This window comes from Colletotrichum chrysophilum (assembly GCF_026319265.1).
Source record: "Colletotrichum chrysophilum strain AFK26 chromosome Unknown scaffold_33, whole genome shotgun sequence".
Taxonomy (NCBI): Eukaryota; Fungi; Ascomycota; class Sordariomycetes; order Glomerellales; family Glomerellaceae; genus Colletotrichum; species Colletotrichum chrysophilum.
The window spans coordinates 191,421-216,516 of NW_026517320.1; the positions used below are offsets into that span (position 1 = coordinate 191,421).

At 54.7% G+C, this 25,096-nt stretch overlaps 7 protein-coding genes across 7 annotated transcripts; 4 read left to right on the top strand and 3 right to left on the bottom strand.

The window, feature by feature from the left end:
- Window positions 1-164: 164 nt before the first annotated feature.
- Window positions 165-3,175, top strand: COL26b_005114 (uncharacterized protein; the record flags this gene model as incomplete). The annotated part of the gene is made up of 3 exons (XM_053177970.1): window positions 165-211; window positions 541-1,532; window positions 1,590-3,175. The coding sequence occupies 3 exons, from the start codon at window positions 165-167 to the stop codon at window positions 3,173-3,175; spliced, it is 2,625 nt and encodes an 874-aa protein (XP_053038090.1).
- Window positions 3,176-3,317: 142 nt separating this feature from the next.
- COL26b_005115 (uncharacterized protein) lies at window positions 3,318-4,649 on the bottom strand (the record flags this gene model as incomplete). The annotated part of the gene is made up of 2 exons (XM_053177971.1): window positions 3,318-3,980; window positions 4,035-4,649. The coding sequence occupies 2 exons, from the start codon at window positions 4,647-4,649 to the stop codon at window positions 3,318-3,320; spliced, it is 1,278 nt and encodes a 425-aa protein (XP_053038091.1).
- An 800-nt stretch (window positions 4,650-5,449) lies between these two features.
- On the bottom strand, window positions 5,450-7,900 carry COL26b_005116 (uncharacterized protein; the record flags this gene model as incomplete). The annotated part of the gene is made up of 3 exons (XM_053177972.1): window positions 5,450-5,877; window positions 5,926-7,561; window positions 7,637-7,900. The coding sequence occupies 3 exons, from the start codon at window positions 7,898-7,900 to the stop codon at window positions 5,450-5,452; spliced, it is 2,328 nt and encodes a 775-aa protein (XP_053038092.1).
- Window positions 7,901-9,321: 1,421 nt separating this feature from the next.
- Window positions 9,322-9,883, top strand: COL26b_005117 (uncharacterized protein; the record flags this gene model as incomplete). The annotated part of the gene is made up of 4 exons (XM_053177973.1): window positions 9,322-9,364; window positions 9,431-9,444; window positions 9,504-9,707; window positions 9,767-9,883. 4 exons carry the CDS (start codon window positions 9,322-9,324, stop codon window positions 9,881-9,883), a joined length of 378 nt encoding a protein of 125 aa, XP_053038093.1.
- A 1,870-nt stretch (window positions 9,884-11,753) lies between these two features.
- Window positions 11,754-15,464, bottom strand: COL26b_005118 (uncharacterized protein; the record flags this gene model as incomplete). The annotated part of the gene is made up of 3 exons (XM_053177974.1): window positions 11,754-12,210; window positions 12,257-12,642; window positions 12,720-15,464. 3 exons carry the CDS (start codon window positions 15,462-15,464, stop codon window positions 11,754-11,756), a joined length of 3,588 nt encoding a protein of 1,195 aa, XP_053038094.1.
- Window positions 15,465-17,679: 2,215 nt separating this feature from the next.
- COL26b_005119 (uncharacterized protein) lies at window positions 17,680-18,297 on the top strand (the record flags this gene model as incomplete). The annotated part of the gene is made up of 1 exon (XM_053177975.1): window positions 17,680-18,297. The coding sequence occupies one exon, from the start codon at window positions 17,680-17,682 to the stop codon at window positions 18,295-18,297; it is 618 nt and encodes a 205-aa protein (XP_053038095.1).
- A 2,202-nt stretch (window positions 18,298-20,499) lies between these two features.
- Window positions 20,500-25,096, top strand: VPS10 (vacuolar protein sorting/targeting protein PEP1; the record flags this gene model as incomplete). The annotated part of the gene is made up of 2 exons (XM_053177976.1): window positions 20,500-24,401; window positions 24,457-25,096. 2 exons carry the CDS (start codon window positions 20,500-20,502, stop codon window positions 25,094-25,096), a joined length of 4,542 nt encoding a protein of 1,513 aa, XP_053038096.1.

A 25,096-nucleotide genomic window follows, 5' to 3' on the forward strand; every position in this document is an offset into this window, starting at 1 on the left:
CTCATACTTAAGACGATGATTGAAGAAAGTGTGGACCATTGAGTAACCTTCAGATATACCTAGGCTCTCGCATGGGGCGGTGGTAGTACAGATCTGCGGCACACCACTGAGGGCCCTTCAAAGAACAGCCGATGACAATGCTTTTGTTGCGAGACTTCTTCAACATGGGGGGCAAGGGACTGGCCGACTACGATATTGCGGCTCGTAACAAGTAGGCCGAATAGCAAAGGGACATGGCTCGTGAGCCATGACGCCGACCATGTTCTTTGAGCCCACAGCACACAATCCTCTTTGCGAAGGCAGCGAGAAGTTTCAAGAAAGGGTCGTTCCTTCCAAACCATAGAATTTTCTGTCGCAACTGCCGTCTTTGACCAAGTCTGAGTCAAATAGGGGCGCGCCTTCTCACCTTGCCCAGTTCACTGACTCTCAGCAACTCAGCAACCACCCCCACCACACAATTAATTCACCAACAAGCAATACCGAAAAAATGCCTTTCAAACTTTTCTCCCGCTGGACCGGAAGGAAGCTTACACCAACCAGTCCTCAACCCAGTCAGTCAGGATTCAACTACACGTCAACATCAACGATCACCTTGGCTAAAGCTTCTTCCGCGCCTCCCAAACTAACAACAGCATACGCCCGGGACGTTCCCCTCGAACTTCACACGCAGGGCATCAGAGAGACGCTAGATTGCCTCAGAGGAGGTGAGTCTTCAGAAGCCCTCCTCGCGCTTCGCCGCCTCCAAAACGAAGCTGAGAAGCGCGCGCGAAGCAACCGCAACGAGGCCGACACCATCCTGCGCGCCCTCAACATCGTCCGCGGCATTACGTCGTGGAGGCCAGAAGTTACGCAAGCTGAGAGCGGCCAGGATCTGTACCGGGATGAAAGCAGCAGCAGCGATGAACAGAAAATTGCGAAACAGCAGGAAGAGGTAACGGCGCCACCTGCCGAAGGAAACAAGATGAACGTAGGTACTGACGGGACGAGCAGGTCACACAGGACGAAGGACAAGATGAAGAATGGGAAGACCTTGGGAGACGGATCTGGCTCCCGTCCATCTCTTCGCCGCATTTCTTCGGAGACGGAAGGGGCGACTTCTCTCTCCTCGCGTCGCAGTTTTCAACAGGAGACGATGCGCGATGCTCTTCCTCGTGTTCCCACGGACGGAAGGAGCGAAAGTCCCGGTTCGCTGAGCACTTCGATGATGATGTTGGCAGAGAGCCCTATCGACACCTCTGAGGAAGACTACCGAGAGAACTCTGCAAGGTCCATGAGGCATGTGCTGGACACATACCGCAACCCGGGCCCGTCGTCGCCTCCGGCGTCCGCGACATCGAGCGAGTACTCTGACGAAGAAGTGAATATTAGCGACTTCCCCCGTCCTCCCACCGCTCTCGACTGGCACGAGAATAAGCGGGAGACATCACCTACCGAGAGCCCAATCGCGGACTCTTCAATTGAGGAGTTCGTTGCACACGAAGAACAAACAAACGCCGAAATCGGACACGCAGATGCAGTAGAGATATTTGGAGGTACGGCCCAGCTGGTCTTCCAAACCAACAAACCAATTCGCTTACACAACGTAACAGAACCTGCCTCAGAGCGCAAACCCAAGGAGCTAGATAACGGAAACCAAATTACCCTTGGCCCGGGAACCTACACTTTCATTCAGGGTGGCAAGACCATGACGATCACCGTCAGAGGTAGTGACCAGGTGCAGGTTGGATATACCAACCCTCCATCCCCGTCCAACGTCGATCAGGATATCCTCGGTGACGACCGGGAGCCTTCTTCAGCAACGACAGACGGTTCCATTGACGATCTGCTGGAACATTACTCAGAATCCTCGTCCTCATCTGAAGGCGACGTTCTCACTCCCGTGGATGTTCCACTTCCGGAGACACTGACCCAAGGGATTGACCTGCCTCCGTTCTTTCCTAATGCACCCAATGCTCAAGGTCCCCTAGCTGTAATCAGAGCAGGTCTCTCTCTACCCGAGACAGCAACTCATAAAGAGATCCAAGATCACATTGCTTGTAACTCGACCATCCTTCGCTACCTCGCTCTCCACGTCATCCCCTCCCCAGACATCAACCCGGTGGAACAGCTCACAGATCTCCACGAGCTGGCCCTCGCCTCTCAGGATGGCAAAACAGAGTACACTCGTCTCCTGCAGGCGATACGCTCGGTATATTGGGACTCGGGCCCAGTGATTGAGATGCTTAGCTTTGTTGACGCCTTCGCGTCTTCAAATGACCTCCGCCGAAGGCATAGGATCCTCCCAGCATTCCGCAAGATTCGCGCTGCGGACTCACAGAGGAAGGGCTGTCTCACGTCCACAGAAATTCATACCCTTAGCAAACACGGCCTCTCACTTTACGACCTTGTACCCATAGCTGATCTCCCGAAAGTTATCAGCCATGGCTTGATGGGTCGTTTGATTGAGGCGGCGGCAACAGGGGTACTGGAGACACTTAAGGAGTGCGATATCCTTAACGAAGACGGCGCGCTACTGGAGTTGCTTTCCGCAGTAGATGGCAAGGCAACGACTCCAGAGAGCATTGAGAGAAAGAAGAGCGTGGTTGGAACGCCTAGTCGGCTTCGCTTTTGCGAGAATGTCGCCTCGACCGAAGGGCTTGAGAAAAACGATACTGCTGGAGAGGCCGTGAGAAGCACCTGGAGTGTGAGCTCAGAGTCGAGCGACGATGACGATGACGAAGAACACTATGATACGCAAGAGGACTCTAGTATGTCGGACTCTCAACTGAACGATTACGAGACGTTTTTCAAGAGCATACAGAACAGCGCACCAAGCTCTCCCGACCCGTCGCTGGACGACAAGAGTGAGGCACCTATCATCAACCGACGACCGATGCTCGCAAGATCCACTGGTGGCTTCAGAGCAATCGACGCCACGTCCGTCTCGGTAGACGAGGAGACGAAGAAAAGCTTCGAGCTGTCACGCTTCTTTGAGGAAATTGGGACGAACCCAGTGGTCATTGACACGGAAACAATCTCTACCCAGTTTCTTCACCCTTTCCTCGAAGACGCGTTATCCCATGATGGAACGGCACACAAGCTCTCCCTCCACCCATTCCTACAAGAAACAGACGACATATCTCAAGACTTGACGACATATTGGGGGGTAAATTTGGGAGGCATTTTGGACGCTTAATTGGTTAAGCAGGCGGCAATATGAGCACGGGTAGCTAAGGTAGGTAGAAGATCCGGGGCGCAACGAGACATAATGGCATCGGGGATAACAAGATAGACCGCCGCAAGGCTTTAAACATTCTCAAATATATACCAGGGTATCTTTAAACATGCGCCCACCCATTATAAACAAGAACTTGCCCCTCGTTAATCAGGCAATCAACCCCCTTCTCGCTCCTCCCCTCCCCTTCCGCCTCCCACTCCCTCACCCTCTTCCTGACAACCCACTCCTTGACGCCGTCACTCGTAAGCAACCTCCTCAGCCTCCCCTCCCACTTCCCCACGATGACCCTCCACACGCTTACCCAGCTCCCCTCCGTCGGGTTCGCCCACCGGTACGCGTCCCCGTCATACCCGACCCTGACCCGCGGATTCAGCCACACGCCCAGATGCTCCGTCAGCGGGTTGTCCACGTGGATCAGACAGCACTCGCTGCCTTCGAGGTGCTTCTCCTCAGCGAGCGAGTCCGCCACGGCACGGAACCTGAGGCGGCGCCCACTAGCCTCGGATGCGAGGAACGGCGCCGCCGGCATCGCCACGATGCCGTTCCAGCAGCTGCGCACCGGCACCGCGTCCGCGTACGCCATCATCGCCGCCCGGCTCGCCGCGGACCGGAAGTACGGCCACGTCTGCATCAGGTGCGCCTGCCCCGCCGAGTCGCGCAGCGCGAACGTGTCGTAGTAGGAGGGCGGCTCCGAGAAGTCGAGCGAGCACGCCGCGGCGTAGAGGCCCCCGTTCGTGTCTAGCAGCGCGAGCACGTCCTCGGCCTGTAGATAGAGTCAGCAAGCGGGACCATGGGCGGAAACCCGGGGATTTCTTACAGTGAAGACGACATCGTTCAAGAACAGGACCGTATCAAACACCTCCCCCTCATCCGTCAACCTCCACAGATCCCGCAACGTCAAGTTCCTCAAACGCGCAAGGAACGGTATCCTCCTCATCTCCCTCTTCCCCCTCGGCGTCATAATCCACCCCTCCTTCGTCACCCCTCCTCCCCCGTCGTCTTTCTCCCCCTCCTCGACCTCCTGCAAATGCGTCCTCTCATCCAGCACCACATTCCTCCTCACCCCCCTCTTAAACAGCTCATCGTCCAACTGCCTCAGCCACACTTTACTCTCGTCCCAGCTCCCGCTCTCGTACACGCTCACAAACACGTTCCCCCGCCCCAGCGCGTCCACCAGCCCCAGCACCGCCGCGTTCCAGTGCTCCTTGATCAGCGCCCCGTCGTTGTAGTGCATCCCCGCAATGTACACCTTCTGCGTCTTCCTAGGCCGCTTCGCGATCGCCTCGCGCGGGGGCGTCGCGCCCGTGATGATGCGCTGCACGCGCAGGGCGTCGAGGAGGGTGTACGCCGCCAGGAGGAGGACGAGGTTGCGCAACGCCCGTGAGCGAAGGGCTCGGCGCGCGCGGAGGCGGAGACTGTTGAGGAAGCCCATTTCGTTATTTGCGTCGATTGGCGTCAGGCGTTTTTGTTCCCCCGGCGGGTTCTCTCGTTCGGTTCGGCACCGGCGATCTGGCGTCTCGCGGGATGTCACCACACCCAGACCGGGATGATGTCTAAATTAGCAAGGAAGAAGACGAGGCCTCGGAAAACAAAACTCCATTGATGCGAAACGGGAAGGAGAAATAGTAGATCAAATGTGCTTGCGTGTCGTGCGATCCTTCCACGCCTTCCTCCTGCGCTGACGCTGACCGAGAGAGGGAGGGTGAACTGTCCAGATTCAAAGCTCCTGCTAGGGGTTCCAAACTTCCAATGGTCCCCTGACAGAAGGTCACTGGAATTGGTCAGGGGAACTGATGTCATTGGCTGACAGGGCTGACAGGGGTCAATAATTGGGAGCCTGGAGAAGCGGCCAGACTCGGTGATTGGCTGGTGGAGCTCAGCTCATCTCTCCCGTGGATGACAGGGGTAATAGGAGCGCATCAGCCTCAACATAATGTCACTATTTTTACATCACACGCAGACGGGCTTCACTTTGAAAACTGTCGAAAACAGCTGAACTGGAACTATTCATCAACGCAAGAAAACTAGTTGTACACCCTACAGTGTGTCCCATTTGTTCGTCATCTCCTCTTACATTCACAGCTTAGCCCCATCCCCTCGTTGGCTTCTGATAACTGTATTTCCGTGACCCGAACCCCGGGTCGCTGGACTGGGAGTCAATCCGACTTCTGGAGCACCTTCGTCTAAATTCTGTATCAATCCCCTAAGGGCTTGACTTCAACCTCACGGCGCTTATTTGGCGAAGTGCAGGTCGTAGCCGAGCCACTTGCGACGAACGACTTGCTCGACGGTGAGGCCGGGGTAACCGTAGGTCAGCGGCAGGAAGAAGTACCAGCCGGCAACGGCAACAGCCAAAATAACACCACAGGCGATCCAGGCGGGGAGAAGGCTCTGGCCAGCAAAGCGCTCGCGGGCGCTGATGTGCCTCTTAGGTCCATCGCCCTTCTTGTTGCCCTTGATGACCTGGTAGCCCTCCTCGGGAGCGGGCTCGGCGGTGAAGATGAACTCCAGAAGAGCACCCGCAACAAGGCAGGAAGCCAGGTGTGCCGGGAGGTAGTGGTGGAGGAAGAGCTGACGACCCATGAGGTAGAAGGGGAAGTAGTGAGTGGCCCAGGCAAGGAAGAAGAAACCGGTTGAGTTGTAAAGACGGGAGCGCGTGCCTACGTTGGGTTAGCTTGGTATTGATCCAGAAGACGCAGTTTACTCACGGTGGTCAAGAGCGTCAATACCCCGTCTAAGAGAGACCTGGTCGGCACCGATAATGCCGGCGAACACGGCCAACAAACTGCTCGCAAGCCACCAGCCGACAGGGTTGCCGAGGAAGTAGATCTGCTGGCGGGTGTCGTTCTGGGTCCAGAAACTGACACCACGGAGCAGGAAAGGCCACTGCCAGGGCTGACTGGCGTACGGGTGGGAGCTGGTCAACTGGTTGTTGTGCCAGAACATGGAGCGCTGAAGCTCAAACCACTTGCGGAAGAAGGGCAGCGTCTTAACCTCCTTCTCCGGCTTCTCGCGTCTCTTGGAGTCTGCGGGAACGGAAGGGAGATCCTCGACGAACCAAATATTGGAGCTAGGGGCCAGCTGCTTGTTACCGTTGATCTCCTGCTGCTTGTGTGCCCACTCGGGAAGAGGGGTGGTGTGAGTCCACATGGCAACCTTGCTGGGGTTGTGAATCAGCTTGAAGTGGCTGGAAATACTCTTAAACTCCTGGCCAGCCTTGCCGTTCTCGACCCTGATCTCGAAGAGCGTGTCGTTCAGGCGCTCTCCGTAGGCTTCGGTCAAGGGAACGGTGGTGAACTCCTGGTTGGTAGGGTAGTAAGGAGAGGCAACATCGTGGGAGAGAAGCATGGTGTCGGTGCCCAGGTGGCGAAGACGGACGACATCGTTGTTCTTGACGGCCTTGCCCGTCTTCTGGTCGTCGACGAGGGGAATGACCTGCCAGTAGTTGTTGGTGTCGTTGTAGGGGTAACCAGTGACCTGCTGGCCCTGGCTGGAAACACGGCCGTCGTCGTAGCGGAGGGGGTAGCGGTCCTCGTGGCTGTGGAGGTACGTCTTGGTCTCCTTGTGGCGAAGGGTGATCGTGTCGTAGTATTCGACGGTCAAGGAGTTGGCCAACATGACGTTGTCGCTAAGAGTCTCCTGGAACTCGGGAGTCATGAAGTCGTCGCCAGGACCGGAACGGGTAAGGATGGCGAAGTGAACCTGGAACCAGAAGAGATAGAAGAGGAAGGGCATCAGAATGAGGCCGAATGCGCGGGCAGCAAAGTGCTTGCCAAAGTCCGGAAGAGACAGCGCGCCACCAGGTCGCTTAATGTCCAACAGGGCCCAGAGATCGATAATCACAGCAGAGCCAATGGTGACGAAAGCGAAGAGACCGACATACTTGGTCGACATGTCGGCAGACAGGGCGAATCCGGTAAGGATAAGCCACTTCCACCACTTGCGCGAGAAAGGCTCGTGGCGCAGCTTGTAGAACTTGATGTAGCAGAGCAAGCTGCATGCCATGCAGAAGACCAGAGTAGCATCCAAGAGGATCAGTCTGGTCTGACCAATGTGGGCGTTGTCGAGGAGAATGAGGCCGGCGGCCAGAATGCAGGCAGGCAGACTGTAACCAGACTCCCACATGATGAGGTAGGAGATGGTGACCGTCAATGCGCCGAGGATGGCGGGCAGAGCGCGGAAAGCGACATAGGGGACCTTGTTGGAGATGTACGAGTCGCCAATGTTCTCGAAGTGGAAGTGTCCGTCGTAGCCTACAAGCCATCCCATAAAGGCAAAGAGGAGCTTTCCGAACGGAGGGTGGACATCGAAGAAGTATGTTCTCTCGAGGTAGTAGGAGGCAAACTGTTTGGAAAGCAAGCTGTCAGCTATCGTGTCTTGGGGAAGGAGAGGGGGGAAAAAGTGACAGTGCTAACGTACCTTGCCAAAGTGAACCTCGTCGAAGACGACTTCATTGGGATGGCTGATACCCCAGAAACGGGTGACGAAGGCCAGGACAGTGGTGACGACGAGGCCGATGATGTGGCCGCTCTCCGCGCCGGCGCGCTTGGTCTTGTCGGCGGCCTTGGTCAGAGAGTCGGCGACGGCGTCAGCAGCGGCGCCCGGGACAGCTCCCTTCTTAGTAGAGCCCGTGTTGCGCTGGCGAACGCTGCCCTGCGGGGAGGTGGCAGTCGTCTGCGCCATGTTGGGAATCGGAAATGGACGGGAGGAGCTGCGCGAGACGGGGTTTGTCAGTTCCAAGTCTCGCGAGATTGGAGGTTGAGTTGGGAAGCTGGAGATGAAAAAGTGCGGTTCCCCAGAAGAGTCGCATCAAGAAGGACAGGTAGCTCTACGTGGTGGTACGTATCGCGCCTCGGAGCTGTGCTCCTGCGGTTGTAAGGGAGCAATTCAGGGGCTTGTAGCTTAAGGTACTTACACGCTATGGGAAAAAGTGGACCGCGTCAGCCCTCACGTCAAGGTGATTGAAGAAGACAGGCGCGAAGAGAGAATAGTGAAGAGAAGAAGGAAAGGTTGAGGTAAGGAACGACAGAAGAAGCTGCGGCAGGGAGGCAGAAACGAAGAAGAGGGAACAAAATCAGTCTCGCGATGGAGAAGAGTGGTGGTGAAGGACGAACGACAAGGAAGGTTGGATCACCTCGGCCAGGTAGCTCGCGCGGAAAAATTAATGGGAAACCCCCTGGCGAAGAAGTGACAGTGAACCTTCGTGGACACAGGATGGCCTGGGGGATAAATTTGGGGGCAGGGGTGTCTGCTGCTTTTTTCCTTCTGCCTCTTGGTGGACTGGACTTGAAGGACTGGACACTTGGCCATACTGAAGCTGTCAGCCTGCCTGCTGGACGGAGCTTAGGTGGGTTACGCTAACAATTTTTGGGGGTTGATTTGGGGGGCGTCTAGGTTGGGGAGAGCTCCGTCCCACCTTCCGCCGTGATAAGATAAGAAGGGTCCTTGCAACCATTGACGGCACTCTACCCGACGCATTGTACGCGCAGTCTGTGGCTACGCCCGCGTGTTTGCTCGGAGAGAACAATGTGATTAGCGAAAGTAAGGACTTGCTGAATCGAGTTCAATTCCTGACGTAGCAATTCAGCTGGAATATGATGCAATTGACCTATCACGGGCCAATGTTGGGTGAAGGAACTTTGTCCATTTTAATACTCTCTAGCTCATGTCATTCCTCGTCCACTATGTAATACACATACTGTGCAATCAACCCCTCTACATGCAAAACTGCCCTGTGCCTCATTTGACGAACCTCAGACAAGGCGCAATCGACAGTTTTGTACGTAAACTCTCGGTCGGGTAGCCGCTCCGACGAGAGGTAACAGGACCCCGCTGCTACCCGCCCGGGCCTCGACGCCGAAGAACGGAGGGCGCAACGGCGGGGTTCGCCCGACCAGCCTGGGAAGTCCCAACTTAATCCTCACCAAAGGCGCGCGCTCAATCCACGGTCCGTAGTAACCTGCCCCTCCTCCTTCCACTCTTCAATCCTCATGTCCTCTTCGCTCCTCAGATCCGTCACCAGAGTTTCCTCTCGTGCCCTCCATCCCTCAACCCGCGTCTTCACAAAGTTCCACGCTCAGCCGTTTAGCATCCACTCCGTCAAGATGTCTGACCAGTCCATCGTCTTCACCAAGAACGCCCCGGCCCGTGAGTCTTTTCTGAATGCCCTCGCCTTATGTGACTCAATTGACTGACAACAATCATTTGAAATAGCCGTCGGCCCTTACGTATGAGCTCACTCACACGAGCAATTGGACCCCCTGTGAAAAGCTAACCACCGCCGCAGTCCCAGGCCGTCAAGACCCCCACCGCCATCTACTGCTCCGGCCAGATCCCCCTCAACCCCGAGGGCGTCCTGATCGAGGGCAACATCACCCAGAAGACCAAGCAGTGCATCTCCAACCTCGAGGCCGTCCTCAAGGAGGCCGGTTCTTCCATTGCCAAGGTCGTCAAGGTCAACATCTTCCTCGCCGACATGGGTGACTTTGCCGTAAGTTTACGCGGCCCCCTCCCTTCCCCAAACCTGCAGTTTCTGACTGGCGTATACAGGAGATGAACGGCGAGTACGAGAAGTGGTTCACCCACAAGCCCGCTCGCAGCTGCGTCGCCGTCAAGACTCTGCCCAAGAACGTCGAGGTTGAGATTGAGGCTATTGCCCTCCCTTAAGCGCCTTCCGAGGTCGGAGATTGTAGTAACTTTACAGACCCAAACCAAAACTGTTAAACCTGCTTCACCGTCTTTTCTATGGCTTTCAATCATGCATCGGTGATGACTCTGCTATGAATTTTGTGCCTGCCATTGTCACGTCCCCTTCTTCTTCTGAGTTGAGATTATGAATGGGCCGGGACACGCTGTGACAAAGGGCGAAATGTTGACGACGTTGGAACAAGTTCCAGTGCCACTTGAACAGTTGACATTCTGACATCGATTCTCTGACAAGGATCTCGCGTATGACTTGCGTCTTGAGTACTTCAAGCTACGTGAGTTCCACAGACCTCAGTCTTACTTGATCCAGTGCTCCAACTCAAACGACCTCACCACATGAGGAATACCACTCCGGTGCCGTTCTTCGATTCATTGAGACAAATACGTTTCATCATCTCCCCCAGAGTGCGACTTCACGAAGCAACACCGCATCCCTCATCTCAACCACTGCATCAACACAAAAAAGAACCTCATTTGAGTGAATAATAAGCAGAAAGGTAGTTCTTGTTCTACACACCCCTCCGTCTATCGGTACAAATCCTCCACTCTACCATAGCCCTCAAAGGCAAAACCCCCAAGCAGCGCGAACCCAATCGTTAAAGAATCCCGGTCAGGCATCGTTTACTCGTCGTCCTCGTCGGCAGCCTCGACGTATCTGGCGCGGATGTCCTTCCATTGGCGCTATTGTCTCACATGCGTTAGCATTCCCGCTCGGGACAGAAGAGTATATGAGGACGGGGAGGGGTTTTCTCTTACGCCGCGGTTAAGGTAGTCCCAGTACTTGTTCATCGCGCCGTTGAAGCCCCTACGCAAAGTAGACCAGTCAGCATAACGTTCGCTCGCTCCTCGCCGCCCTGATGCCTCCTCCGTCTGCTCCTTCCACCCGACATCCTCCTCCACAGTCATCACCTTCCTCGGCCAAGCGTCGTCTCAAATCGGCAGGGGGTTTCGGGGTTCCTTACATCTCGAAAGCGAAGCCCGTCGCGAAGACGAAGCCAAGCATGGAGAAGTTGTTCTTGAACAGGGCGCTAATTCCCCACAGTCAGCAAAGCTCAAGTTCCGCAGTCATCACGGCGTTCATTCGGGCAGTCTTGGTCGGTCGGAACGGGGTCGGAGGGGTCGGAGGGAGACTTGCGTGTAGAAAGGTCGTGCGGCGGCCTACGGAGAAAGGATGAGCGATTAGCCAATTGCGGTCGCGGGGGCGCAACAAAGGGCGCGGAAGCCTTACCATCTTGAATGTCGTCTGTCAAATCGCACTTCGTGTGGGGAGGACGAGGATGCTTCGATGCGGTCGGCGAGGCGAGAGTCGTGGGAGGGTGATCAGATGGTTTTCGGAGGTGAGGTTCCTGACGAAATTCGCGATGTTCCGGGAGCACCAGCTTTGCCGAATTGCCTTTCTTCTGATTGGCTACTTGGGTATCCACTATTTTGGACTAACGGACTCTCCAGCTGACTAAGTCAAGAAAAGCCTCACCAGCACCACCAGCACAACCCTCGTCAGCCACATTATCACAAGCCATCACTGCTTGTCGCCTCTGATCGGGCTTCATTCACGGGTCGTCGCAGACTGTCGAAAACAACAAATACAGGACCACCAGGCCTCAGAGTCATTTGGCCTGCTACATCGCAACTAAACCTCATGGCAGAGTACACGTTTGATGTGATTGGATTGGACAGCGCTCTTCACGGCCATGGATGCAATCTTCAACAGCCTGTGGTTTTTAAATAATCGCCAGACGCATCTTGGTCCAGTTTGCAAGAATTAATTGAATTAACGTTATTAACAGACCTCTTGTTCCAATGAAACCTAACTTACTAACGCAGCTGCAGATTATTTATGTGCAAGGTGAGTGACTTTCTCCTTGGCATGCTCCTTGGCGTTGTGCATCTTCTTTCGGAATGGGATATGTGTTTCCGCTCTCCTACCGCGAAGACCGGTAAGCGTTCTCAGAGGCATTTCCTTGCCCTCGACAAAGTCGCGATGCTCTTCCATCCGCTTCTCTGAAATGGTTTCTGGCGCCCACTTCTTACGGATGAACCAGGGCATACATGCGCCAACCCAGTTGTCAGGGAGAAGACGGATCAAGACACCCATGGGCAACGAAATCGCACCGAGACCGATAGAAATGCCCCACTCCTTACCAGTCAATCGTTCAACCTTGAAAGCATCGCTTCCGACGAAAATGATCAGCAGCTGCCCGCCAATCATGATCAGGTTGATGGCGATGAAGAATGGGTTCTTGGTGATGTTTTCAAAGATATTCAGCTTGTTGTCCAAGCGGCGGTTGCTATTTTGCGTTAGCATGTACTCAATCGCCGAGTGCTGTGACCTACTTGAGTTCGTTGAAAATTTGCAACCACACAAAGGTATTGAAGACGAGCGTGTTCAGTTTCACTGCCCTGTCTTGTCCTTCCAAGACATCGACTAGGCCAGATCCCGCGTAATACAATACCAGCGTCACGACCAGCTGGACCACAGCTTGGCCAAGGATCATCTTGATCATTCTCAGGGTGATGAGAGGAGCAGATTTGCGTTCTGGCTTGCGATCGAGCACGCTGCGCGTTGGCGGGTCGGTAGCGAGCGCGAGAGCGGCAAAAGTGTCCATGATGAGGTTGACCCAGAGCAGTTGAATGGCATTCAACACAGAAGCTTGATCTTCGCTGGCAACCGCAGTAACGAAGGTCAGGACAACAGCGGTAATGTTGACAGTGAGTTGAAACTGTATCTCGGGTTAGAAGCAGGGACGACAATAGGGACGACAGACAGTAGAGACACGAAAGAAAAATAGCAACGTACCTGCAGGAATTTCTTCACGGAATCATTGATGGCTCTGCCCCACATCAACCCTTTCACGATTGACGCAAAGTTGTCGTCCATGAGAATGATCTCCGAGGCCTCTTTCGCAACCTCCGTTCCGGCAATACCCATAGAGAAACCAATGTCTGCCATTTTGAGTGCTGGAGCATCGTTGGTACCGTCTCCAGTAACAGCAACCGTTTCCCCGAGTTCTTTAAGAGTGTGTACCAGGATTCGCTTGTCATCAGGGCTGGAGCGAGCAAGAACCTGGAGCTTCGGGACGATGTCCTTCAACTCTTCCTCTGACTTCCTGCGGAAGTCCGGTCCCTCCATGGCAATGCCACCCTTCTCAGCATGGTAGATCCCACACTCCTTGGCAATGGCCTTTGCGGTCAAGATGTTGTCGCCAGTCACCATGCGAACCACCACACCTGCGTGATCGCAGTCTTTGATGGCGTCAATGACAGTCGTGCGCAGAGGGTCCTTGATACCATAGATGGCGATCAGAGTCATGTCTGCATGGATCTTGTTGAAGTCTGCCGCTCGGGGATCGTCAGAAGAGACGGCATCTTTCGGAGGCCATGATTCGAAATCCTTGAACGAAGAACCAATAGTTCGAAGTGTTTGTCCGGCGTACGATGTGATGGTTTGCGAAAACATCTCGCGGTCCTCTGACGTGATCTCTGTAGTTTTGAGCTCAGAACTGCTGGGGTCTTCGAGCACCTTGGTACACTTGTCCAAGAGAATCTCGGACGCACCCTTGACATACGCTCTGTACTTCCCATCCGCAAGCTTGACTACTGTAGCCATGTACTTGACCGCAGAGTCGAAGGGGACGACCTGCACAATGTTCGCGTTTGCGCGCTCCTCCTGGACAGGACCTGCTCCCAGGTGATCTCGACAAAAGGAGAGCAGGGCGACTTCTGTCTTGGATCCAATGAAGGTTTTCTCTCCATCCTCGTCACCTTCAAAGGCTGTGGAGTTGACGGCGTTGCCTTGAATTAATAGGCCCTTGGTCTGCGTGCTGAGATCCTTGGTGAAATCGGCAACAGGAACATTCCGAACTGAGGACACGGGTGCTCCGTTAGAGCTGCTGCTCTTAGCCTTGCCCTCCTTGGACTCTTCGAGTGGAGTATCTGTGCCGCCAAAGCTGACGCTCTTGCCCAGAGTGGTCGCAACTACCGTCATCTTGTTCTGGGTCAGTGTCCCAGTCTTGTCGGAACAAATCGTCGTCGCGTTTCCCATGGTCTCGCAAGCTTTCAAAACTCGAACTAGGTTGTTGTCTTTCATCATGCGGTTGGTTGCGAAGGAAAGAGCCAGGGTAACAGCTAACGGCAAGCCCTCCGGCACTGCTACCACCACAACAGTAATGGAGACGATGAAAATCTTCATGAACTCCTGGCCTTTTTCAGCGGCCGTCCCTTGGTTATTCGGCAGTTTGACGAGAAACCTGATGAACAACGCCACGAACAACAGAAGACCGGCAGCGCCACCGGCTTTTGCAATGAAGTCGGCAAGAATGTTGAGCTTCCTCTGAAGAGGTGTTTCTTCCTGTTCGGTCCGCAGAGACATCGTGATGCGTCCGTACGATGAGTTGACACCCACAGCTGTGACTAAAAAGACTCCAGTTCCTTCTTGAACTTTGCTGCCGGAAATGATAAAGGGGTCCAACTTTTCGACGTCAGGCCGAGCAGCACCTCCGTGCGCCATCTTATCCAGTGCTTCAAAGACTTCATCAGCTGCGACTTTTCTGAGAAGATCAGATTCTCCGGTGGCCGACGATTCATCGCATTTAAGACTGTGACCGTCGATGAAAATGCCGTCGACTGGCACGACGTCGCCAGTGCTGAGGTGCACGACGTCGCCGACGACGATGTCATGAACAGGTATCTCCACTGATTTCCCAGACCGGATGGCCTTGACGGTCCTGTCATCATTCTTTTTGTTAAGAGTGTTGAACTGGCGCTGCATGTTCCAATCATTGATCGACCCGACCAAGACGACGGCGACGATGGCAACGACGATGGCCATGCCCTCGACCCAGTCGACGCGTGGCTCACCCTCCTTGTGGGTCGGGCCGTATGATTCGTAAAAGCCAAGAGAGAGGGATATGATAGCAGCAGCGGTCAGCAAAATCAGAATTTTGTCGTTGTAAGCGATCCAGACAAACTGCAGGAACGATGTCTGCTTCTTGTCTGGCAGCTGGTTGTCTCTGAAAGCGACTTTCCGGTCCGAGAAACCACCGGTATACTCGCTTGGCGGAGGGGGGATAAAGTCGTCTCCTTTTGAGTTGGGATCCTTTTCGGGCACATTGTTGCCAGCTGCACCATACTTGGGGGCTCCTTTGGTGGCAGCCTCTTCGAAGGAAACTGTGCCATCCAGGCGATCTTCGTCGACACTCAGGCCCGCCTTCCGATTCGTTTGAAGACCTTTTTCCAAGCCAGCTAGACCACCCAGTGCATAGAATGCGTTGAGACTCTTTGGATTCAAAAGCTTGGAGAGCTGACCAGGAGAAAAGGCGAACTTGTCATTCTTGGGCTTGAACATGTCCTCAGTGCCACGATCCGCCGTCAACGCGTCCGCCGTGTCCAAGTGGAAGCCATGTGACTCATGGTGATCTTTGGTCTTCTCAGATATGACATCTTCCGAATGGTGTTCGCTGCTATGCTCGACCTTGTCGGCGACGTCGATGCCCTTGTCGGCATGCTGGGCCTCCGTCGTCGCTTTCTCTGGCGGCGTCGCCATATTCAATAGCGTCTATTCGTAGTGTTGATGTATCGATTAACGGAGATGTAAGAGACTTCAGTAAATACTTCTCATGCTGCTGTCGATGGGAGAAAAGATGAGACGTTGGAGGCGTAGCAGCTTGGCAGATGAATTAGATCAATATTACGTATTGGTTCCTTCTTCGGAAGGAGGCTTATTAAAGAAGTGGTGGACGAGGCAATGCCTCAAGGAACTGCAAGAACTGCTCACTGTTGGGGTAGGAAGCAGAGTACGGAAACTAAGCAAACGCATGTAAGGGAGGCAAGGAGGAAGTGAGGAAGAGGCAGCAACTCCCTTGTATACCTAAGGTAGCTTGTGCCTGATGTTGCCCACTAGAACACCTTCAACCATAACAAACTCAATTTGAATCTTAATGGCCCCAAAATCTCCGACAGGTCCTTGGCTCTTGCCTTGCATAATCTAGGTATGGTGTACCGCGGCCCTCGGGGAAGAGGCATCCTACCGACATCATTCGTCAAACAAGCAATGACGGAGAGGATGTGTTGTTATTGCACAAAACAGGCGATAGAAACAGGCCTCCAGGTCAGTGCCAAGAGTGAGCGTGCAGGGCTATGACAATTCGTCCAAACAGGCAAATTTGCCTGGGTGTTGCGCGAGAAGTGGTGGTTTGATGAGAGCGAGACCAGCATGTCGCCTAAGGCTTGGCAAACGCGGACTGTGCCAGGCAAAGCTTGAACCTGACGGGACGAAGCTTGTCTCTTTGCCAAGGGCGGTTACGAGGAGCGTTGCGTGTCATTGATGACGACGAATCCCTTAATCAACCAGTCTTCCTTTCATCTCTTCACTGAGACCATAAATCGTCTGGAACCTCGCAATGCCACCCCAGATAGACTGTGTCCAGCATGAGGCTTTGGGGCTGGAGGCAGCCGGCGCACTCTTATTTTGACAGACATGAGAGGTGCACTCGTGCGGCCTCCATGCAGATGCAGGTGTCCTGTCATGCTGACCGACGAAACGCCTTTTATTCGTCCTGCGGAGTGTGTCGGTGAGAGAGGCGCTCTTGTGAAAGCCACTTGCTGCGCAGGGCCAACTAAGGAAGCCATGGACGAGCCTTCCCGGCCTGGTAGCGGCTCCTGATGTTTAAATAGAGCTTCGGGTCAACGAACCTAACGATGGTACAGTCAATCAGATTGAAACAGGTACCCAGGAATCTGCCTCGCCAAACCCCAGGCGGAGCGGAGTTCTGCGTTGTCGCCCATATGCCACCTCACCCTGTCGAAGACTACTCCGTGCCAAGGCCCATCGTATGAGACCGAGGGCGACAGACCAGGGAAAATGGAAAAAGCCTGGCTGCACAGGGGCATGGATTTTGTGGCAACCTTGAAATTTGGGATGACACGGGAGAGTGCCTGACGGTGTGGTACTTGACTTTGTTTGCGAAGGAGAGGGTAGGATACGCCGGCTTAATGCAGCTCTGACCGGCTAGAGTGGGCGACACACGTGGCGTCATACCGACCTGGCTTCGCTTTCCTCCAGCGCAGATGAGAGGGTTGCGAGCGAGCGCGAGAGAGAGTCCAGTGCCCGAGTGCTCCCCGCCGCCCCCAGCTGTTGTCAATGGAAGCTCACAGCTGTGGCGGTACGTGCCCGTGGTTTCGTCCAGTGTTCCTGGATCCGCCAGATTGGATGGTCGTGGCCCGGGCCAATCATGGCCCAGCGGTGAGCAAGAAGGTTCAGACCCCAGAATGGTCTGTGCGCGGTGCACGAGGAGGGGCTGTTTCGACGTCGTCTCCCACCTTCTTTTTGCCAAATCGAAACAGGTCCTTTCCACGGCTACGTAGCTTGTCGGCCTCTTGTTTCCTGCCATCAGCTGCATTGCATCCGATTGCTGGCTTGTATTGTCTGCAACTGCCAAACTGCCCCGAAAGCTGCAGCTGCAGCGGTAGTTCTGGAAAGAAACAAGGTGCGACCGTGTGTGCCCCGCGGTAGGCTGTGATCATCTGCCGCATCCAACCGCATTCGACACTTGCCCAACCGAGCCGAGCTGCCCGCAGCTACCAGCATCTGGCGGACTTGACACAGCTACAGCCGCACATTGGCTACAGCTCTTGTTCGCGATATACCGATTCACTTGTTCGGCGCCCAAGCGTACCTTACCGAGTGCGCCCGGCGAAGCTGTTGGGTTATCGCCGATCACATCGATTTTACGCGAATCCGGACGAACGTGCCCGACGACATGCCTTCTGAACCCAAACCCTCCAACGCGGGCATCGTGACCGACGATGCAGGCGAGCGCCAGATTCCCGAATCCGTGCGAGCCGACGGCAGCACCCGCAAAGCAATCAAGATCCGCCCCGGTTACCGCCCGCCTGAGGATGTTGAGGTCTACAAGAACCGCACTGCCGCTGCTTTCCGTGATCGCGGAACGAGAACCGGCATCCCTGGTGCGGCCGGCCTGAAAGACGACAAGCCTGAGGCGTCATCTTCAGCTGCTAGCAATAAGAATGCCAAGCGTCGAGAGGCAAGAAGGAAGGCCAAGGCCGGCAACGAAGACGAAGCCGACGACCAGAAGGCCAAGACTGCCGATGAGCCACCCAAGGCCGAGGAGGCTGACCCTGAGGTGGAGCGAGAGAAGAAGGCCCGCAACATAAAGAAGAAGCTCAAGCAGGCGAAAGACCTCAAGAACAAGAAGGAAGGAGGAGAGACGCTTCTGCCCGAGCAAATTGCCAAGGTCATCAAGATCAACGAGCTTATTCGGGAGCTGGACGCTCTTGGATTTGACGCTGATGGCGAGCCGAAGGCGAAGACAGATGCGGGAGACTCGGCGGCCGACGACAACGCAAAAGACGCATGACCGGTGCTTGAGCCATAACCCCTCGATATTTGCCAAAAGCTAGGAAGTCACACAAAGTCGAAGGTCCATGCATAATTCGTTCTGCTGGATTCTTTCGCCATATCCGCGTCCTTATGCCGTGCGTCTGATGTCGTCGCGAACCTCCCAAGCAAAACGATTTGGAAAAGAAACGGGACTTTGCAAGAAGCAATTGACAGCCATCCTAAGGCATTGGACACGGAACGCAGCGCATCGCCCCTGGGGTCGCAAGGATACAGGACACCGCCATTGGCAGCCATACCAACTGCCGATGTGTCTGATTTTGGTGGACCATCGCGGCACCATCTAGAGACGGCCACGAATGGTATGGTTGTCGTCGAGATAGCGCAGTCATTCAGAGCTGCGAGACACAGCCTGGCGTTGTTCACTTCAAAAGTTTTCTGAACGCACGGCGAATGCGTATCCAAAGACAAGCCAGATATGCGGGAACCGAGACCGCAAGCTTAATAATGACGAGACTTTAATCGATGATAATTATTAAAATTATTCTCAAGTGACCGTTGCCTTCTTGGAAGGTTCCTGTGCGTCGGGCTGCCTCAAACAACACACATTGAATGAAGAGGCTGCTAGAAGCTTGGCGGCGTCTCAATTTTCTGCGTGCATATCTTCGATGCAACAGGAAACACGCATTGTTGCAACGTTGCGGGTGCGAATTATCTTTTGTTGTCGTCGGGGTTGAAGGTTGCGGGCCACGACGCCGATCCGGATGGCTTCGTCTCATCCGGATCCCGGTCGGATGGCCTGGCGGGAGATGGGGAACAGATCCCCGGTTGGATCGGTGGGCCAATTCGAAAAAAAACCCGCGAAGTGTGGAGTTCCCGAGCACACCAGGGTCCATTCAATGAGCAGCTTTGACGCCGTGGCCTGGAGGCTGATTCACCACGTTTCTTTTCAATCGGCAATGAGATGCTTGGGCCAGACCTGCATGAGAGTCCCCGCTGCTCTTGAGATCGGGGTAATTTGAATCTTTCTTCAACTGAAATGCTGAATTCTCACGCGCATCAACCAGAAAAAAACCAAATGAAAAGTATAGCTAGATGGTCTACCACAACTGCCAGGATGTAAGGGCACTGCATATAAAGGACGAGTGGTGTTGGGTAATCACCCATCTTGAGGGTTACTACCAAATGTCAAGAGCACCGTCTTTGTCTCATTTCGGCGATGAATGGCGGGCCGCGCATATTGCTGTTTCTGCCATGACGTGCAAAATGACAGGTAACGGCGCGGAGCGGAAGTGATATTCATTGGACGTGGAAATGGGAGCCAGAGAACAATGGATCGAGGACGGATAGGTAGTCGGCAGCATCAGTGGCCACCGGACGGTTGCATTGCGAGAACGGCCACGTCCAGTCTCTCCGAGACAGTGTGAGGAGCGCACGGCGGTTCGCACCGACCTTGATCCGTGGTCACGTCCCGGACTGGAGGCCATTCGGTTTTCTCTTCCATCTCAGTTGCTACTAGGTCTCGCACATTTTCAATAGCGATGTTTGCCGGCCAGTCAAACGCCGAAGAACGCAAGTGGATGCCTGCCCCAGGTGACGCGTCTCAGTTATGTGGTGCGCCCTCTCTTCAGCTTCACAATCGAGGGGGCCGTTGGGGGTTGAGTCTGTTGGGATTTCACAGCGCGCCAGCTGCGGCTGGATGTTGCGGAGATTAGATCACATCTTCATGATCCGAAAAGAAAGATATCACCAACGAAGGTTGGTTCCGCGACGCATAATACTCAGAGAAAAAAGAAACCCGCAGGCCGTTGGCAGTCGGTGTTCTATTAAAAGTCGCCGTGCATGGGGGCGGGGCCGACAGGCGCTGCACCGTGATCCGTCGGTAGCACCGGGGCCTCCCTGGTGCATGCTTCCTGATGCGTTGGTGTGGCGTCAAAGCTAGGGTGGAGCTGAAGCTTAGCCACCCGACTCGCGTGCGAAACATACCTCCTACGCTGACGTTTCCTCCGGACCTTTCTTTGACTTCGACGACCTTCCAACCATCATCGGTCTTGACACCACGTAAATCAATTGCTGCTGGGCTGGCCCGAACCACTTCTTCCCTGCGCAAACCCCATCAACACCGGGAGAAATTCCTGCCTCCTTCACACTTGCGACTTCGCATCCCATCCAGCCACTTTGTTCTTTTGATGAACACCACGATTCCGACACAGCTCCAAACATGAGGTTAGGGGACAAGGCTGCAGCCTCCTGGCGCATCCTGCTGTCTGTCCTTACCTGGACAGCAGCCGTCCACGCGAGGGATGATCCGACAATCAGCGTCACCACAACCAAGCACCCGCCCGCCGGCCTCAGCTACTTCGAAGACTCCGACGTTATCCTCTACCACGATATCTCCGAACGCAACATTTACCGAACCGACGATGCAGGTGTTACATGGAACAAGGTCAAGGGAATCCCCGACGACAAAGCTGCCCTGTTCGTGATGCACGAATTCGACAAGAGCCGCGCCTACGTCCTTACCGAGACCAACAAGCACTACAGGACCACCGATAAGGGCAAGACCTGGAACGAGTTCGACAGCGTCATCGAGAAGAGTTTCTTCCAGGGCGCCGACATCCTCCATTTCCATGCCGGCGATCCCGATCGCATCATTTTCGGTGGTATGCAATGCGCCGGCATTTTTTGCCAGGAAGTCGCCATGTACACGACGGACAACTTCAAGAGCAAAGCGAAGCCCCTGCGCAACAACATCGTGGGGTGCTGGTGGGCCAAGTCATCCACCATGTTCACCACCGGCCAGAAAGACCTCGATGAGCAGCGCATTCTGTGTATCGCTCTCGACAAATCCTCGACTTCAAAGTACGATTACAGGCTTTTCGCCTCGGATAACTACTTTGAAGAGAAGGGCAACCAGATCCAGGAGTTCGAGCCCAACATGGACACGAACAAGGGCGTCTCGGGCGTCGTCAACCTGGCTGTTGTCAAGAAGTACCTGATGGTTGCGACTTCTTCTCCCAACACCGACGAGATGGCCTTGTTCGTCACCGACGACACGATCAAGTGGCACCGCGCCATGTTCCCCGCCGCGCATGGCCATAAGATCAACCAGGATGCGTACACGGTTTTGGAGAGCACAAACTACAGCATCCAGGTCGACGTGGTCAACACCGGAACTTCAAACCCCATGGGCGTCATGTTTACCAGTAACTCCAACGGCACCTTCTTCATTGAGAACATTGAGCACACCAACCGTAATAGGAGGGGCCATGTTGACTTTGAGAAGATTACCGGCGTTCAGGGTGTCTTCATCGTCAATGTCGTCAAGAACGCTGAGGAGGTGGAGAAGAACCACAAGGCGGCAAAGGAGATCATCACTAAGATCACGTTTGACGACGGCCGTAACTTCCACGAGCTCAAGGCCGGCAGCGACAACATTCACTTGCACTCGGTCACGGACCTCGACAACGTTGGCAGAGTCTTTTCCAGCCCCGCTCCTGGTCTTGTTCTCGGCATTGGAAACACGGGCAAGTCCTTGGGCAAGTTCGAAGAGGGCGATGTCTTCGTATCCGACGATGCCGGAGTGACGTGGAAGAAGGCTTTGGATGGCCCCCACAAGTACGAGTTCGGTGACCAGGGCTCGATCCTGGTGGCTGTCAAGGATTCCTACAAGGAGGATGTCTCGGAGGTTCGCTACTCCCTCGACCACGGCGAGAGCTGGAAAAAGGTCGCGCTTCCGAATGACCTCAAGATCAAGCCTGAGCTCCTCACCACGACCCAGGACTCGACCAGTCTCAAATTCCTGCTTGTTGGAAGAACCGGCGGCGGCGACAACCCCAATTTCCACCTCATCGCACTTGACTTTGAGGGCCTGCATGAGAGAACTTGCAAAGATGATGATATGGAAGATTGGCACGCTCGTCCCGACGACAACGGCAAGCCGACCTGCTTGATGGGCCACAAGCAGACCTACCGACGTCGCAAGAAGACCGCCGACTGCTTCATCAAGCAGGAATTCAAGGACCCTGTCCCGGTTACGGAGGACTGTGAATGCACGGATGCCGATTTCGAGTGCGACTACAACTTTGTAAGGAAGGAGGGCAAGTGCGAGATTGCCGGGCCTATCATCAAGCCTGATGGCGCATGCAAGAACGCCAAGGCGGAGGACACGTTTAAGGGCACTTCTGGCTGGCGCTTGATTCCTGGAAACACTTGCAAGCGTAAGAGTGGCGCTCAGAAGGATGACCCCGTCGAGCGAAAGTGCGGTGATACGGACACGCGTCCTAGCGTACCCGTCGACGGCAAAGTCAAGGCCATCAAGCACACCTTCGACACGAAGAAGACCGACTTTGAGAAGTTCTACTTGGAACGGGGCGAGACGAACAAGGAGACTGACGAAACAATCATTGTTCGACCCATCGAGTATACGAGTAGCGGCCAGATGAAGATCGATCCGTCGGCACCCATCTGGCGGACAAAGAACCACGGCAAGGACTGGGATACTATTCTCAAGGACGAGAAGATCTACGGAATCTACCCGCACAACCACTTTAAGGACACCGTTTTCTTCACGACTGATTCAAAGAAGGTCATGTACACCATCGACCATGCTGAACACTTCCACCACTTTGACGCGCCTACTGAAGCCGATACTGAGATGGGCAGCCCCTTGTCCTTCCACCCTGACAAGAAGGATTGGCTGATCTGGGTTGGTAAGAAGTGTGAAAAGGATGAGTGCTGGCATGAGGCATCCATCACGAAGGATCGTGGTGACAACTGGCACACAGCTCTTCGCTATGTCCGCAAGTGCGAGTTCACTGGAAACTCGGCCTACAAGTTCCGCGATGTGCGCCAGATTGTCTGCCTGGCCAACAAGGAGGAGAACAACGACAAGGGCACACCAAAGGTGGTTGTTTCCAGCAACGACTTTTTCGAAGAGGACAAGCAGTATCACCAATCGGATGTCAGCGACTTTGCCACAATGGCTGAGTTCATTGTCGTTGCTGTCGAGGATAAGCAGAAGGACGACCTGAAGCCATATGCCAGTTTGGATGGAGTGACATATGCCGAAGCGCATTTCCCTGTCAACTTCAAGGTTGGACACAAGAACGCCTACACTGTTCTTGACAGCTCCACGCATGCTGTAAACCTCTTCGTGGCCACTTCGTCCGCTGAAGGCCGCCGGTACGGAAGCATCATCAAGAGTAACTCCAACGGCACGTCGTACGTACAGAGCGCCGCCAAGGTCAATTGCGACGACAGTTACTACGTCGATTTCGAGAAGATTGCTGGTCTTGAGGGTGTCGCGCTCATTAACACAGTCATCAATTCCGATAAGGAGAGCGAGCCGAAGAAGGTCCACACGCAGATCAGCCACAATGATGGTGCTCAGTGGGCTTTCCTGCCACCCCCTCGCAAGGATGCGGCGGATAAGAACTACGAGTGCAGCAGCAACGAGGGTGACGAGAAGTGCGCCCTTCATCTTCATCACTACACGGAACGAACCGATAAGAAGAAGACATTCTCCGCTGCGACTGCTGTCGGTGTCATGTTCGGCAATGGCAACGTCGGCTCCAGCCTGGGTAGCATCAAGGATGCTGATACCTTCATGTCAACGGACGCTGGTATCACCTGGAAGAGCGTGGCCAAGGGAGTCTGGACATGGCAATACGGCGACCAAGGCTCCATCATAGTCCTTGTCCAGCGCTATACTACCGTCACCCCCAACAAGTCGAATGTCTTCAAGTATTCCACGAATGGAGGTAAGGATTGGGAGGAACAAAAGTTCGACGACAATGAAGTCAAGATTATGGATATCACGACTGTTCGTTCCGGATCGTCGCGCAATTTTCTTCTCTGGTGCAAGTCCGATAAGGATGAGATGTTCACCGTCGACATTGACTTCACTAGTCTGACCGACAAGCCGTGCAAGTATGAGAAGAACGGTGAATCCGACTACTACACGTGGTCTCCCAAGCACCCGATGCAGGCAGACAACTGCCTCTTTGGTCATGTCACGGAGTACCTGCGCAAGAGAGAAGACCGAAACTGCTTCAACGACGGCCGCGTCGAACGCCTCCCCCAGATTTCAAACTGCACTTGCACACGACCTGACTTTGAATGGTGAGTTACAAGTGAATTGATAACCTATCTGACATTTGACTGACGTTCGTAATAGTGACTACAACTTCGAGCTGGACAATCACAAGCAGTGCAGTCTTGTACCTGGCAAGCAGCCCATGTCGGCTGAGCAATGGTGCAAGGAGAACCCCGACGCCGTCGAGTACTACGAGCCCACGGGATACCGCCGCATTCCTCTCACGACCTGCGTTGGTGGCCAGGAGCTCGACAAGCAGTCTCAGGTCCACGCCTGCGCCGGCAAGGAAGACGAGTTCGAGAGGCGCCGTGGCACTTCTGGAGTGGCCATCTTCTTCGCCGTCATCATTCCTGTTGGAGTGGCAGCCGCTATCGGCTGGTGGGTTTACAACAACTGGAACAGCAAGTTTGGCCAGATCCGCCTGGGAGAATCACCGAGCATGGACAGCGAGGCGCCGTGGGTCAAGTACCCCGTCATCGCGCTCTCGGCCGCGGTCGCCGTCGTCTCCGCGCTGCCACTCGTCGCTTCCGCCGTGTGGAGAAGCGCCACCTCTGCTTACGAGAGGGTGAGCAGCGGCAGCAGAGGAGGCAGCTGGTTGTCCGGAAGGGGCAACAGGCGTTTCACGACAAGGGATAGCTTCGCTCGCGGCAGAGGCGACTATGCCGTCGTAGACGACGACGAAGGCGAGCTTTTGGGCGACGAGAGTGACGATGAGGTATAG